At 41.2% G+C, this 14,274-nt stretch overlaps 2 protein-coding genes across 2 annotated transcripts in view; both read right to left on the reverse strand.

The window, feature by feature from the left end:
• Positions 1-1,945: 1,945 nt before the first annotated feature.
• On the reverse strand, positions 1,946-9,665 carry si:ch211-106k21.5 (trophoblast glycoprotein). The gene is made up of 3 exons (XM_062403837.1): positions 9,405-9,665; positions 5,528-5,667; positions 1,946-5,457 (listed from the first exon to the last, which is right to left on the reverse strand). The coding sequence occupies exon 3, from the start codon at positions 5,453-5,455 to the stop codon at positions 4,241-4,243; it is 1,215 nt and encodes a 404-aa protein (XP_062259821.1). The 5' UTR covers positions 5,456-5,457; positions 5,528-5,667; positions 9,405-9,665; the 3' UTR covers positions 1,946-4,240.
• Positions 9,666-10,337: 672 nt separating this feature from the next.
• Positions 10,338-14,274, reverse strand: part of LOC133968018 (zinc finger protein GLIS1) — a 37,413-nt gene continuing 33,476 nt past the window's right edge. The window contains exons 7-9 of the mRNA XM_062403814.1: positions 13,810-13,943; positions 13,619-13,717; positions 10,338-12,175 (exon numbers count right to left, since the gene is read on the reverse strand). Of these exons, the coding sequence (XP_062259798.1) occupies positions 12,033-12,175; positions 13,619-13,717; positions 13,810-13,943 (376 nt within the window). The 3' untranslated portion in view covers positions 10,338-12,032. The remainder of the gene's footprint in view (positions 12,176-13,618; positions 13,718-13,809; positions 13,944-14,274) is intronic.

Consider the following 14,274-nt stretch of genomic DNA (forward strand, 5'->3'; position numbering starts at 1 on the left):
GAACCTCGTGTGTGAAGAGATACACACCTACAGGTACTGATACTGCATGGAAGTTACCTCTGTATAAAGTCGAGTGGAGGTTTCCAGTTATTATATAAGATTGATTATTGATTGATTATGGTTTGTCCATGTTATCCTTGATATGTGTGGGCTTTTCATAATTTAATCATTTATTACTCTACATATCATTTTGTTGGTTAATCAATAAATTGTTTGCAAAATGTCCGATGATAATGTCCATCACATAAAAGCTTAAAAAAGAAAATATAAAAGAAGTAGTTTAAAATAATTGATTTTCTTCCTGTGAATACAGAAATACTTTGGGGGTATAAATAGTTTTTTACTCAGATATTATTAAAAGCAATAACAATTACAGCAGTTTTTTTTAAAACACTAAATGCAGAAGACATTTAATTTTAGAGATCTCAAATAGGAAATATGAATAAGCAACTTATTTCCATATTAGCTTTTTAATCCATTAATTTTGAATAGGAGGCCAGCTGTTTGTTGTTAGGCCTCTAAAATGAAGGATTTACTGTCAACAATATAATTTGTTTCATGGTTTATTTATTTTAAAGCATCTAAAGAATATAATGTAATTTTATTGCTGTAATTTATATCTAATCAAATTTACTATCAGCCTGTTTCCTGCCTTTAAAGCTCTGTGTTTTAAGCTGTTGCCTATGTCATAGACATATTTATATCTAAGAGGTGTATTTTAAATAAATAATTTCTAGAAATCCAAAGTATTTGCATATATATATTTATTCTTCACATGTGATGTACAAATTAACTTTATATAAATAACTGTAAGTTATCTAAGCCAATAGAACGGCCCTGCTTTAGACAATCAAACATATCACACACTGTTATTTACAGTTTAACTAAACATCTCTCGCAGGCAGGTTGATTGACGGTGGATGGACAGAAGGGTCCGTCCCACATGTCTCTCAGCCTTTGTCATTGTTTGTCTTTCACATGGTCAGAGACGTCCACTGTAAATCTGACTCTTTTATTTCTTACCAGCTGTGTTTTATGGTCTGGCTCTGTTTGCTCTGTACTGACTGGGTGTTTATGAGGCTCTCATCTGTCCTCCATCACTGTGGACTTCCCTCTTCGCCCTCTGTACGTGTCACTCAGCTGCAGGACACTGACGAGCCTCACTGTTTGTGGCACTTATTATCAGTTGGTTTATACATCAGCCACAAACATTTTCTCTGTATGTGCTTTATGTGTACCTTGTAAATGTTAATTTCCATTCCGGTCACTAGATGGCGCTCTTGTGGTGTGCAGCATGGGCTCCAGGCTCCAAGCTTCACTTTCTGTATTTATCTCATAAACAAAGACGCCCAAAGTTACTTATACTGACAGAAAACTCCACAAATAACATGATAAAGTTTATTTACAATGTTTCTAACCAGTAGAAGCGCTGATCATCTAAAAATCAAGTGTTTATTTAGTTTATTATTGCTTAAAAACTTGGTTTCACATGTGAGTGAATCTATTTCACTAAAGGAAATATTTCCCCTTTCGATATCTGAGTGTGATTTGTGTGTATCAGATGAGAGGACAATGGTCGCTCTGTGATCTCGATCGAGATGAAATTCACTCCCAGATTTTAAATCCATGGCTCCTCCAACAACACTCATTTCCTGCCCCCAGCCACTGGATACTGGTCGTGGGCCTGGAATCCTCTGAGAACTGGTCGGCCAGAGCAGCTCCGCGCTGATCCCTATGGTAACCCAATGCACTAATTACAACTTCCCACGGTGAGTGAAATCAGAGCTCAAAGGAAAAGTAGGATTTCAGGTAGCTGGGGCCGACCTGGGTCATTGTGGGGGCAGACAGAGCGGGGGGGCCAAGGAGAGAGATCAAGTGAAAGGATCCTGAGCAGTGAACTGTCACGGCACAGTTTGTTGTGTGAATCATCAACGTGAGGCAGAAATCTTTGAAAGTAAAAAGCATTTATTAATCTTTCGACGATATTTAAAGCTGTTGCATTTAAAAACAATCGAGAGTGCATCAGTCAGTACAAACATTGGACCAATGCTTTTATTACAGGTTGTAGCAGTTCACCCATTTCTTTTTGAACAAGGAGGTAATATTCATGTTACTGTGTATATAAAATAAAATGAGGCCTTATTTCACTTTTCAAATCCCAGGGTTTTGGAAACACTGAGGTCACGAGTCCCTCATCACACAATATTAAAGATCCAGTGTCTGTTGGCATTATAGTTTTAATAATTACATCTATTTTTTTATAAACAATCAGATGGTGTTAGTTTTAAAACAATGAGACCTTGATTTCAGACACAAGAAGCAGAAAGTGACTTCCAGCAGGTGACCATTGGTTTCAACAACTCAACAACTGAAAATTGACATTTGATCATAAATAAACGTATTGACATAATTTAAGGTTTGGCTTAATGGACGCTTGATATATGATACAGTATGATGTTTAACGACTTGAGGATAAAGAGGAATTGCTCTTGTAAAGCAGGTTAAAGCAGTGGAAGTGCATTTGAGGGCTGTATATATTTCTTACAATTCAGCTCTGTGCTTTTCACTTTTTAACCTTTAAACATCAAATATCTTGCAACACATCAAAAGGACCATCAGGGCTGAGCACCATCGAGTTGCAGAGTTTTGTAAATGTCCTCCTGGAAGATAAAACCCCCAGATTTCCTCTCAAATTACATACGAAAAGAAAATCTTTGGAGATATCTGAGCAGAAATCTCAACTTTTCCCTCATTTGTCAGTTCCTCTTTTGACCGAAAGGCTTTTTGACATTTGGACTGAACCTCAACAATGTTGAATAATTAAAGCTTTGATGGAAAATATGTGCAAAACCCGTCTGGAACATACTCCCCTGTCTTCTAAATTCCAGGAAGCTCCACGCCCTGCGCTGCACCCTCGCTGCCTCCGTCTCACCGAACACAAACCAATCAGCTCTGAAAGCCAGCGAGTGTGAGAGTGAGACGCCCGTCACTTCTCTACAGTCTTAGATAACAAGTGTGTGCGTCTTCATGATGATGAGTTCAGTGTCGGGTTCCTCTCCAGTGTGGTTTTGTTGCAGCACACATTTTAGTTTGCACCACAATGCACCAGTAGGATAAGGTCCTGTTACACTTGCTGAGACAATGATGTATATAAATTTAGATTTCCCAACCAAGCTTCACATTCCACATTTCCTATCAAATGAACCGTGGACATACTGATGGGATTAGTCATTGTTCACCTATATTTCTAGTTGTGCAGCTTCTGCTGGATGAGTTGGATCCAGAACTTCCTGTGTGAGAAACCAGAGAACTGTATATGGGAGCGTTAAAGGAAAGAACAAGTCCTGATCTTTCCAGACTTGATACATTAAGTTTAGGTTTTCATGGTGTTAATCTGGAAAAACACACAAATGTTGGCGTTGGTTTTTTTTCCAGATAGAAGAGGTGGGCCTCTTTCAAACAGTCAGTGCGTCCCCTCAGGTCCCACAGGAAAAGCTGTGGATTAAATCACTTCCTCTTACATTGTGATACCACAGTGGGTTAGGACCACGCTGTCCCTGTGTCCACAGCTTTTACTGACACACACACACACACACACACACAAACACACACATGCACACAACCAGTGCAATTCTCATTGTCTGTGAGTTCGTAGGAAGCCGGTAGATGACCAGTTTAGCTTAGCATAAAGACTGGTAGCAGGGGGAAACAGCTAGCGGGACTCAAGCCGCGTTCCGACAAATCTTGGAGCTTGGAATTACCGAACCCTGAGCAAGCTTATTGACAATTAGCAAGCTAGCCACTTTAGCTTTTATCATAATTCTTTAGGGAATCATGGACTTGAAAGTTATTAAAAAGTTTAAAATGTTGTGTAAAAAGTCTTAAAGGTATTTAATCTTGCCTTTTAAAAATGAATTAATGTGGCATTAAAAAAGTTTTGCAATTAAAATGATGAACTGAGATACATTGAGACATAAATTTATAATTTTCTTAACTTGGGCAGTACGAGGCTAGTTTTTTCCCATGTTGTCATAATGCTAAGCTAGGCTACTTAAAGGCCTCAAAACATGGCTTCAAAATATTCGTATTTGTATAAAATTAAATAGTACAACTAAACAAGCAACGGAGTGAAAAACACTTTACCACAAACATGTGACGGCGCTGATCTTTACATGTAACTCAGCAAGAAAAGCTAATAGTTCTACTTCCTTCAATGTGGAACTCGTCCTTTAAGACGTTGTCACGAGAGGTCGACGTTCTCGTAGTCCCCGTGGTCCGAGTCCTCCAGCTCGATGCCTGGAACCAGGCTGTAGTATTCAGTGGACTGGGTCATGTAGGCCTTCTCCCTGTCGGACGAGTCTTTCATCACCTCCGTCACACTGACCGTGTCCAGCTCGGTCTTGCTGACCCCGTCAGGTTCCTGGGGGCGTTGCCTCCCCTCCATGGAGCTGGAGCACGGCAGTGACTCCACTGAGCCCAGCTTGATCTCCACCTCCTCATAGATGTCCCTGGTGCTGCCCAGAAGGGCGGACGCCGGACGTAGCAGCAGCTGGTTCTTCAGGATCCCCTCACTGCCGCTGCCTCCAGCCTCCCTCTGCTCAGCGGCTGCAGGCGGGTGTTTGCTGAGATGTTTCTGGCCGTTGCTGGTGGAGTTGGACGCCTTCTTCTTGGAGGGGCTGAACACAGGAGCTTCCTTCTTCCTCCTCTTCCTCCCGCAGCACCAGCAGAGCACCAAGCCAGCGAGGATGACGAGTGGGAGCACGATGAAGAGTGCAGTGAGGCCAGCAGGGCGGCACACGTTACCTATGCTTACTGACCACACGTTCCTGCCGGCCAGGTGAGCCGGAGAGGCGCAGGTCATGTTCCTCACAAGATCCTGCAGCTTGGTGGTCCTGTTGGCCTTCATGCCTCCCTCCAGCGCCTCCAGGAGCAAACAGGAGCAGTCCCAGGGGTTCCCCTCCAGCTCCAGCCTTCTCAGACCTGGTCTCTGCAGCACAGACTTGGGAAGGAGGCGCAGCTGGTTTCCCTGAAGGTGCAGCATCTGGAGGCCGTCCGAGTCCTGGAGGAAACCCTCAGGGAGCTCCTGCAGCAGGTTCCCACTCAGGTCCAGCTCCATCAGGCTGGGCTGGCCGGACAGAAACCCCCTCGGCAACGTGGTTAGTCTATTATGAGCCAAGTCAACCTTCTGCAGGGTGGAGTTCTCCCTGCCACTCACATCAACAGAGCTGATGTTACAGTTGGACAGATCCACTGTCTCTATGCTTGTCTCATTGGTAAACACAGACCAGTGCACGTGGCTTAGAGCAGAACCAGAGTAGTTCAGGCAGCAGACATCAGCAGGAACCTCAGAGGGGAACTGGGTCAAAAAGGTGGCTGCTGGACACACGCATCCAAAGACCAGTCCCGTGTTCACCTGCAGTGTGAAGATCAGCAGGAGACTCCAGTGGGAAACCATCTCTGAAACAGGAAACACAGTCAGAAAAAGCTGGTTTATCAGGTCAGAATCGAGCTTCTCCCTCAGTCCTACCTGCCTCCTGGTGTCAGTGCTGAACCGCTCACTGACGCCTGTGAGCCTAACAGCTTCTCCGAGGACTCCTGGTTGCCCTGAGGATGGTGGGAGTAGGCATGGTGACGCCGGTCACCGGGGATCAGGAGTCCAGTGTTTGGCTGCAGGAGAAGAAACAGATGTCGCTGTGACTTCGGTGTTAAAAGGCTGAGCCGTTAACTGTCGTGAGGGAGTTAAACAAACATTGATCGATGGTAAAGCTGGAAACAAACCAGCTTCAGTGGTTTTTATACCGAGCCAAGAGATCTGTCCAGTCGCAACTCATCCGACCTTTCTCTACTTGTCATATATCTATTATCTGACTGTAAACACTACATGTGATTTAATCCTCTCTCACTCTGTAAAGCATTTGAACTGCTTCAGTTTCAGATGTGTACTCCAAACATAAAATCTTATTTGATCGAGTTAAAGCCAGAATCTTGGATCCACATGAAAACTAAAGCCCAACAACACTCAATTCAACACGTGATCACTCCACAACATTCTTCTTTAGCTGTATATATTAATGTAGTGTGGAAACTGTAAACAGTTTAAAAACACAAACACAATCCTTAAATTGATTAAAAAAGATTTAACAATGCTTATGTTGATTATTTAGAGGTGCACACTTCATTGCAGCTCTAAATTACCTCTAAGGAGCAACATTATCTAAATTAATATTGACTGATTCTGATAATCAGACCTTATATCTTACTCCCATATAAGTATATATATATATATATATATATATTCATACAACATCAATTGAATCTGGAGTCACAGGAAATTAAAAACATAAAAAGGAAACCTGTAAATTCTACCAAGATGTATTTGTATGAATAGTATGGATGCATTATCAATAGATTGGGACATGCACGGAGAATAAACTTAACTAGACTTTACTTTTTCTTTCAGAATCATGTTAAAGTGTCAGATTGAGTTTGTGCAAAAAACAAACAAGACCAAAAGGCTGAAAACATGAAAACACAAATGAACAGTAGAAATAAATGAGATGTTTCAAGACAGTTGAAATGTGACTCATCTCAGGTTTTATTTCTAACGTGTGTCTGGTTCACAGTTTATGACAAGACAACATTTAGGAAGCTCCTCCCTCTGAGACACAAAACAACTGACGCTGGTCAGTTGTTCCTAAACTCTCTGTGCACTTTGGTGACGCTGCCTGAACAAAACAGAACGTGTGGTCGACATAAACAGCGCCTGTGTTTCCCACTTGCACGTGAAGCAGAGACAGAGTTCAGTGGACTTCATCATCACCATCATCATCATCATCATCATCACCCACAACAGAGGCAGGAATGTGCCCAGGCCCCAACAACAGGCTCAGTTCTTCAGTGGAGGGCTGAATAGGATTGTGACAGCTGGAGCCTCTTAGTGATGGAACAGACCTGATCCCCCAAAATAATCATATTCACACACAAATCTCATCACAACAAGAAACCTTGAGAAGACTAAAAGAAAGTTAACATGTCTGATAATTAACTAATCGTTAAAATACCGATATTTGCTGGTTTTCTTTGTTGTTCACGATAGAAAAATAAAATATTCCAAAAGTCTAATTTCCCTATTTAAAACAAACTGTTTAACAGAGCAAATGATTTATAAATGAACAGGGATGAGATCACGTTTGGCAGATGAATCCATAATGGAAACAATAGTTATTTGGAGCAGATGAAACAACATGGAACGTAATGAGGCGTGGCCACTTGCTCTGATGAATCATGGCCAGATACCAGAGCCCATGTGGGAGATAATGGGACATATGATGTAATGTATATTGAGTTTGAGTATTGACTCTCCTTTGCAAATATGTGGGTTAAATAAGAATCTGTGTCCTGGACTATTGACCTGCTCACGTTAAGGAAAAATCACTTTCAACCTTTAAGACAGGGATGAAAACACTGAATGAGAAGAGAATCACAGGAAACAGATGAGGTTTACTTATTTCTGTTTTTAAGACCAGCTGCTGATTTTCTAACACAGACTTAAAATATCAGCAGCAACAAATACAGGAAGTTTGTCAAAGGAGAAAAATGCTCGACCTTTATCTGCTGGTAGAAAAGATCTATTTCATCCTAGATATAGAGCAGATAATAGGAGGGTGAACTGTTCATGTTGTATAAATATAATTATGTCTTTTGTTACTTTATATAAGCAGCAGGTTTTCAGTTGAGAAAGTTTGGCCCTTAAACAGACAGTAACTAAAATATTATATTTAAAAAGATGAGGAAAATTAGCGTTTGTGTTTGTTTTTTAATTTTTATATTCTTTTATTTTTGTTTTAAGACTGTTTGGCTCTTTGTTTAACGATAGTTGTTTTAAACATAATTAAAGGACCGAACCCCTTTAATGCACCGTGTTTATTTATAGAGCAAAACACTGTTTATCCTCTAACTCATTTTGTTCTAACTGACGCTTCCACCTGTGACATTTTCAAATCTCTTTACCTCTGAGGAGGAAAAGGAAAAGTGTGTGTGTGAGATATAATTTGCATCAAGATCCTGATGCCTTGGTCCAAATACTCACTCTTCTGTTTGAGCTATAAGCTTGGATGATGTAATGTTTCGTGCAGGAGCCTGGACGTCTGCAGCTGAGACACTTTGACCCCTGCAGAGTCAAACTCTCATCTCAGTCTGATAACAGACGTCTAAAGGTCACGTCCGGCTCTCATCTGGACCCAGGTCAGTATCTGACGGCTGGAAAAATCTCTCTTGTGTGAGGATTCTGTGGATTTGTTATGACGCAAGCCTTTCGCTGGAAACACTGAGAGATGAGAGGATCTTTGGCTTTCTTGAGATGACACACAAACAAGAGGCAGTGGTTAAACTTCACAGAGCCTCAGGGCTGATGAGAGAGACAGGTCTTCTCTTCGATCGAGTCCTTCAAGGGTGTGAGTGTGTGTCTGCGTGCATGCGTGTGTGTGTGTGTTTTGTGTGAGTGTAAGAGAGAGAGAGGAGTAAGGTTTATATCTGAAGAACATGGATGATCTCACCCACGAGCAATGTGAGTTGCTACATCCTCCCTGGCTGCAGAGCTTCCTCTGGCATAACGGTCTCCATTCTCCTCTCGTACAGATTGAAATCAGATTATATCTCTAAGTTATTGTCAGCGACAGTGTCACTGACAACACAGATTTTCGGAGAATCACAAAACTTAAAGTTGTGTTGTTTAAAAGTCTAAATCTCTTATTTGTTTCACTTATTATTATGACAAATCAACTCATTTAAGGTAAATAAAGTATTTATCTACATTTCAGTCCATGAAAGAAAATGTGTTTTATTCTCTTTCAGCCATTTTACTTACAGTATGTGTCCCTGCTAATCTTAACATGCTATAACATATTTCTTTATTTAATCATGAAGTACACAAACAGAGCAAGACCGAGCACAGACACCAAAACTGAAGAAAAAAATACCTTTGAGGGTTTGAGAGACTAACAATGGAAAGATGTCTTGGTTTAAAATCTGATTCTCTGAGTTGTTGCACTTAATATAATGAAATTCTACCAATTGGCGGTAAAGGAAACAGGTTGTTTACATAGAAAACATGGGAATCAGACGCACACGGCCTAATCAGACAGTTTCCTGAATCATTAAACTGTGGAAAAGCAAAATAATTGTAAGCGCTCTTTGGTGTCTGCTTTTCTGAAGGGTGGGGGGTGCATTTGGGTTTTGAACCTGTGACCTTAGAGTTCTGCACAAAGTAAGAAACAATCCACCGTGACTGCAGAGCCAAAATACTCACAGTATATAAGTTATCCTGAGATTCTATGAGTAAAAATATAAATAAACTTCTTAAAGCACATTTATTTAGGATAAGATGTGAACATGTGTTTTCTTACCCATGGTTTCCGGTAGTGCTGCAGCCCTGATACTGGTTCTGCTTCAGGATCATCTCCCTCGCTCTCCTCTCTGCATCCCATCAACTGGACTGGTTCAACCTCTGCGGATCACTGGGAGTGTCTCCCTCCCTCCCTCTCGGCGGAATGTGGACCTGCAGCCTGCAGTCACTCTTAGTATGTGTGTGTGAGTGTTTGTGCGTGTTTGAGTGTGTGCGTGGAGGTGGTGTGTGTCTGTCAGTCAGAGAGTGTAGACGTGTGTTGGTCCAGTCCCAGTTAAAGTGAGTTTACCTGCTGTTGTCAGACTTGATCGCATCTGAGCTCAATTCAAGTGGATCTCAGCTGCAGCTGTGTGATGACAGAGCGCCTCCTTGTGGCTGAAACGACTGGGTCTTAGGGTGCAGACGGCTGATTCATATCTGAACAACTATGAACAAATAAATCTTCATATTTTCGTGTTGTATTCACGATACAAATATAAGATGACGTGTCTAAAAGTATGCTCCACAAACCATCATCATCACTGAGGCTCTGGTGGTTGACTTGAATTAAACATATGGCCACTAGGTGGCAGTAATAACCAACGTGCACTCAATGGGCTCAGAAATCATCGAATCATCACTTCATCAAATAAAATATGTTGATGATTAAATTTCAATCACGTTCACTGCAAAAATGTAATATTCTCTAACAGCAGTTCTTCAAATGTAAGGATTCAGCCACTTTTCTTTTTTAAAAATCATTTATAACAGATTTTAAAGAGACATTTAAAGATATTTATTTTTAGATGCTTTGAGATCCTGTTAAAATCTGAAGATGTCGTCTAAAAATCTACAGTTTTCTGTCACTGTGTGATAATTAACTGCTTAATCAATTATCAGAATAAGCGTTCAAATAAAAGTACAAATAAACCGACAACTTACCAACAAACAAAAAAAATGTACAAACAAGTTTTATTGATATAAAAAGACAGACTTTCCTTTATACAGTCTACACACTGTTCAACGACAATAATACAAAAATCTCTGACTTGCTACAAAATCAGTGTAAACATTTTTCTGGTTGGTTGTTGTCTGACGAGACAAAAAAAAACAAAAGAGTGCAGAGAACTGTAAACAACGCACACAACCCCCCTCCCCCCTCCTCCTCCTCCATGAATATAACACTGAGAGAAACTGTACAACTACACACGTAAAGACACTGAAGCGACAACAGGAAATATATAAAAACTGATTATGTTTTCTGGCACGATTGTTGTTATAGGTTACACATGTTTAAAAGTACTCGATACAGAGGAGCTGCTGAGAGGGACATCTGATTGGTCCTCCTACACTGACCCTGTGTGTGAGTAAGGTTTATGCAGTGTGAACATTCATACACTTGGGGGCAGCACTGCTTCAGTTTCCTGTTCGATCCCCTGTTTCCTCCTGAGCAGCTGCTTCACAGGGAAATCGAATAGATGGATGTTTTGGGAAATACCAGATATTATTAGGATTTATAGGTTCTGGTAGGATCATTTAATTGACTTTTGATTGGTGCAAAAAAGCTGTTTTCCTTATAATCTGACCTGCTACTGGTTCAGGAGGTAAAAAGGGTCGTCCACCTACCAGAGGGTCAGTGGTTAGATCCCTGTCTGCATTCCAATGGGCATATAACAAACCCCAAACTGCTCCTAAAGCTGAACAACATCCTGTTAAGTGCTTTGGAAAAACTGATATATATATCTATATAAATACATATTATTGAATTTTAGCAAATAAAAAATTAATGTATTTCCCCCAAATATCAATCTATTCCCTTAAAGTCAAAAACCCGGCCTCCTCCTTTGTGTTAGTGGAAGGGACATGGGCCAAACAAAAAGAGTCCAAATAGGCCAAAGATGGTTTCTGGTGTCTCCGTTATTTCTTATCCCACTTATGTTTGTTCAAGAGTTAATGTTTGTTTTTAAGTTTGTTTTTAAGTAGTTATTGAGGCTTTAAAAACAGGGTAAACAACAAGCAGGTGTCGGCGGGACAACCTTAAAATGTTATATTGCAGAATATCGTATCAGAAATCTTCTGGCTTCATTTCTAGACAGTGGGAGGAAGTTGTTTATATTTATTTTCAATCTATGGTTGTGAGTCGTTGAGCCAAAGAAGTTATTCTCTTTATTTGAACTTGCTCTAATCACCTTTATAGAGAAAAAATGAGAAAACTCTAAAATCTGAGTAGGATTTATGAGCAGGATGTTCAACTAGGTTATGTGTGAACCTTTAACAATCGTTTTTACTGACTTCATGTTTTGGAGCCACTAAATTATACGAATCCTTTCTGCTCATTTCAAATATGATTTCACCATTTCCCCGGAGTCGAAGCTGCTGATGAGGCAGAATCGACCTCACTGCTCAGAACCAGCTGCCCGGCTTCCACAAGATCAAACTGATAAACGAAGCTCATTCTTTACAGATCACAAAAACTCTGGTCATCTCTGAATAAAGAAAGTCACAGCTATTTACACCATCATTTGACCAGGCAGATTGTGTTTGTACCATTAAAGCTTCTGTCAGTCTTTGTGGTGGATGTGATTGTCCGTCACACATCCTTCCTGCCGCGTCCCGACCTCGGGGAAGCATAGAAAGCTCCCGGCTGCCATCACGAGTCCAGGTAGATGGAGTAGATCTGATTGAGGCAGCGGTCGACGCCTCCGGCCTGGAACAGGAAGCTGTCGTCCGGGCAGGGGGACATGGAGTAACCGCCGCCCGCCTGGCCCTGCAGCTCCTGCAACAGGTCGAACCCTGAGAGGAGGAACAACAGAAAACACTTTGATTCTGTTGCCATTTCATTTTCATCTTCCTGATCCCAACTCCTTTACCTCGACTTTGCCTCTCAGCTGATACCGAGTACAGATCTGGGACCAGTGCATTTAAACATCTCACATAATGTCTTCTAGCAGCTGTATACTACTAACCATGTGATGATTACCACTGGTTTCACGGCCTGGCTTTGAAAAACAAATTCATGTAGAGAATAAAGTATGATATTATCTGGTTTGACAGTCGTAAGTGAAACAGAACACACATGAATAAGTCTCAGAGTAAACAACAATTACTTGCTTTAAACATATTGTCGAGTCTTGCACATGGTTCACATCATTGTTTAACTTGTGGGACTTTCCAGCATGAAATATGTAATATATATATATATATATAATACTGAGGTTTTAACCTTCTCTGGTTAATGCTACGCTATTAAAACAAATCACCTCTTCTCTGCTGCTCGGAAACCAGCGTAGCAAAGAAGATGATTTCTAGGAAAAGACGTCACGGTTTCCTTCGGGTGATCCTCTGAAGACATTGAAGTGGATTAGAGCTCAGATTTCTATCTGTTTGCCTCATGCTGTGTTTCGGCCTCTCGATGGAGCCCAGAGGGTTAAAGGTATTTGCTCATCACTCCCATCGTGTCATAATATCTGGGGAAGTGATGACGTCGGAGCCGGGACACCGAACTGTGTGGTCTGTTGCTGCAGTAAACATTTGGGCGTCTGACTGAAATGCTGTTTGAACACGAGGATATCAAATCTTCTGGAAGACGTTTTCACTTGAAATCTGCAAATTAGTTGTGTGATGAACAATGAACAAAGAGATGAAGACTTCAACTTTCTCACCCCCGTGCAGCTGGTCTATCATTGATGATGACAGAGTGGTACGTGCAGATGTTTTCACCTCTGTCCGTTTGTTTATTGATTTGTAAGCAAACACAAAAGCTACAAGACGGATTAAAGTGTGTAACATTTAGGTGAAAGGATCTATTATAGAAATGTAATGTTTCATTAGTGTGTTTCATCTAAACTGTATGAATTATGGTTTTCTTTACCCTAAAATGGAACTTCATATTTAAATACTTTATATTTACATCTCTACAGTATCCAAACTGGACAAACTAAACCTTTTGAGTTTTGAACTAATGAAGGCTGCCACAGTTTCTCTTTCATTTGGTGGGGAGGGTGAGGTGAGGGGTACTCAGCTGCAACACGCAACTTCACCACTAGATGTCACTATATTCTACACACTGAACCTTTAATGTTGTTTCTATTGAGATTTTCACTGATTTCCCAGGAACTAATTCAAGCATCTTGACAAACACATCAGGCACATTTATGGAACTGATATCTGAGTGTCTGTAGTGTGTTGATGGGCCTTGGTGGAGGTGTGTTCTCTTTCTAGCTGATGAAGTTTTACCTGTGGAGTGAAAGGTGGAGGAGTTGGTGAAGTAACCGTTGTGTTCAAACCCTCCATCGTTTACTGGTTGAACCACCTTTCCCCCTTCGTACAGACAACCTGGGAGAACCAGAGGAGGGAAACGACGCTGAATGAGAAGAGCGACATCAAACCCCCGGTCGTATTGATCACATTGACTCGAGGGGCGGTACCTTGCTGCTGTGACATCACTTGCTGCTGGTGGCCGTAGGGCTTCTGGTAGCCCTGCAGCCGGACGTCCCCTCTGTCCGATGAGGAGCTCGCCGGGCTGACGTCAGCGGCCATGAACAACGGTGTCGGCCGGTTCCTGCTGGCCACAAAATCCACAGGAATCTGAATTACTCAGAGACATGAACATTACGTGAGTGAAGCGAGTTAATGAGGCTTCGTCGAGGACGGAATACGTGACTGACCGAGCGCAGCTGCATTTTTATAATCGCTCCTTGGCTTTGTACTTTCTGCCATTTGGCCTGAGCTCATCTTCTGTTAAACTGTTGTGTCACATTGAGAAATACAATAGGGTGTTGTTTTTTGTTTGGTCTTCATTAACTTCACCAAAGGATTTACAAACCAAGCGTCATTCAAATAAGTCATGAACACATTTGACATTAAATACAAATACAAATAATCATCGTGCG

The sequence above is a fragment of the Platichthys flesus genome, chromosome 14 (genome assembly GCF_949316205.1).
Source record: "Platichthys flesus chromosome 14, fPlaFle2.1, whole genome shotgun sequence".
Classification (NCBI taxonomy): Eukaryota; Metazoa; Chordata; class Actinopteri; order Pleuronectiformes; family Pleuronectidae; genus Platichthys; species Platichthys flesus.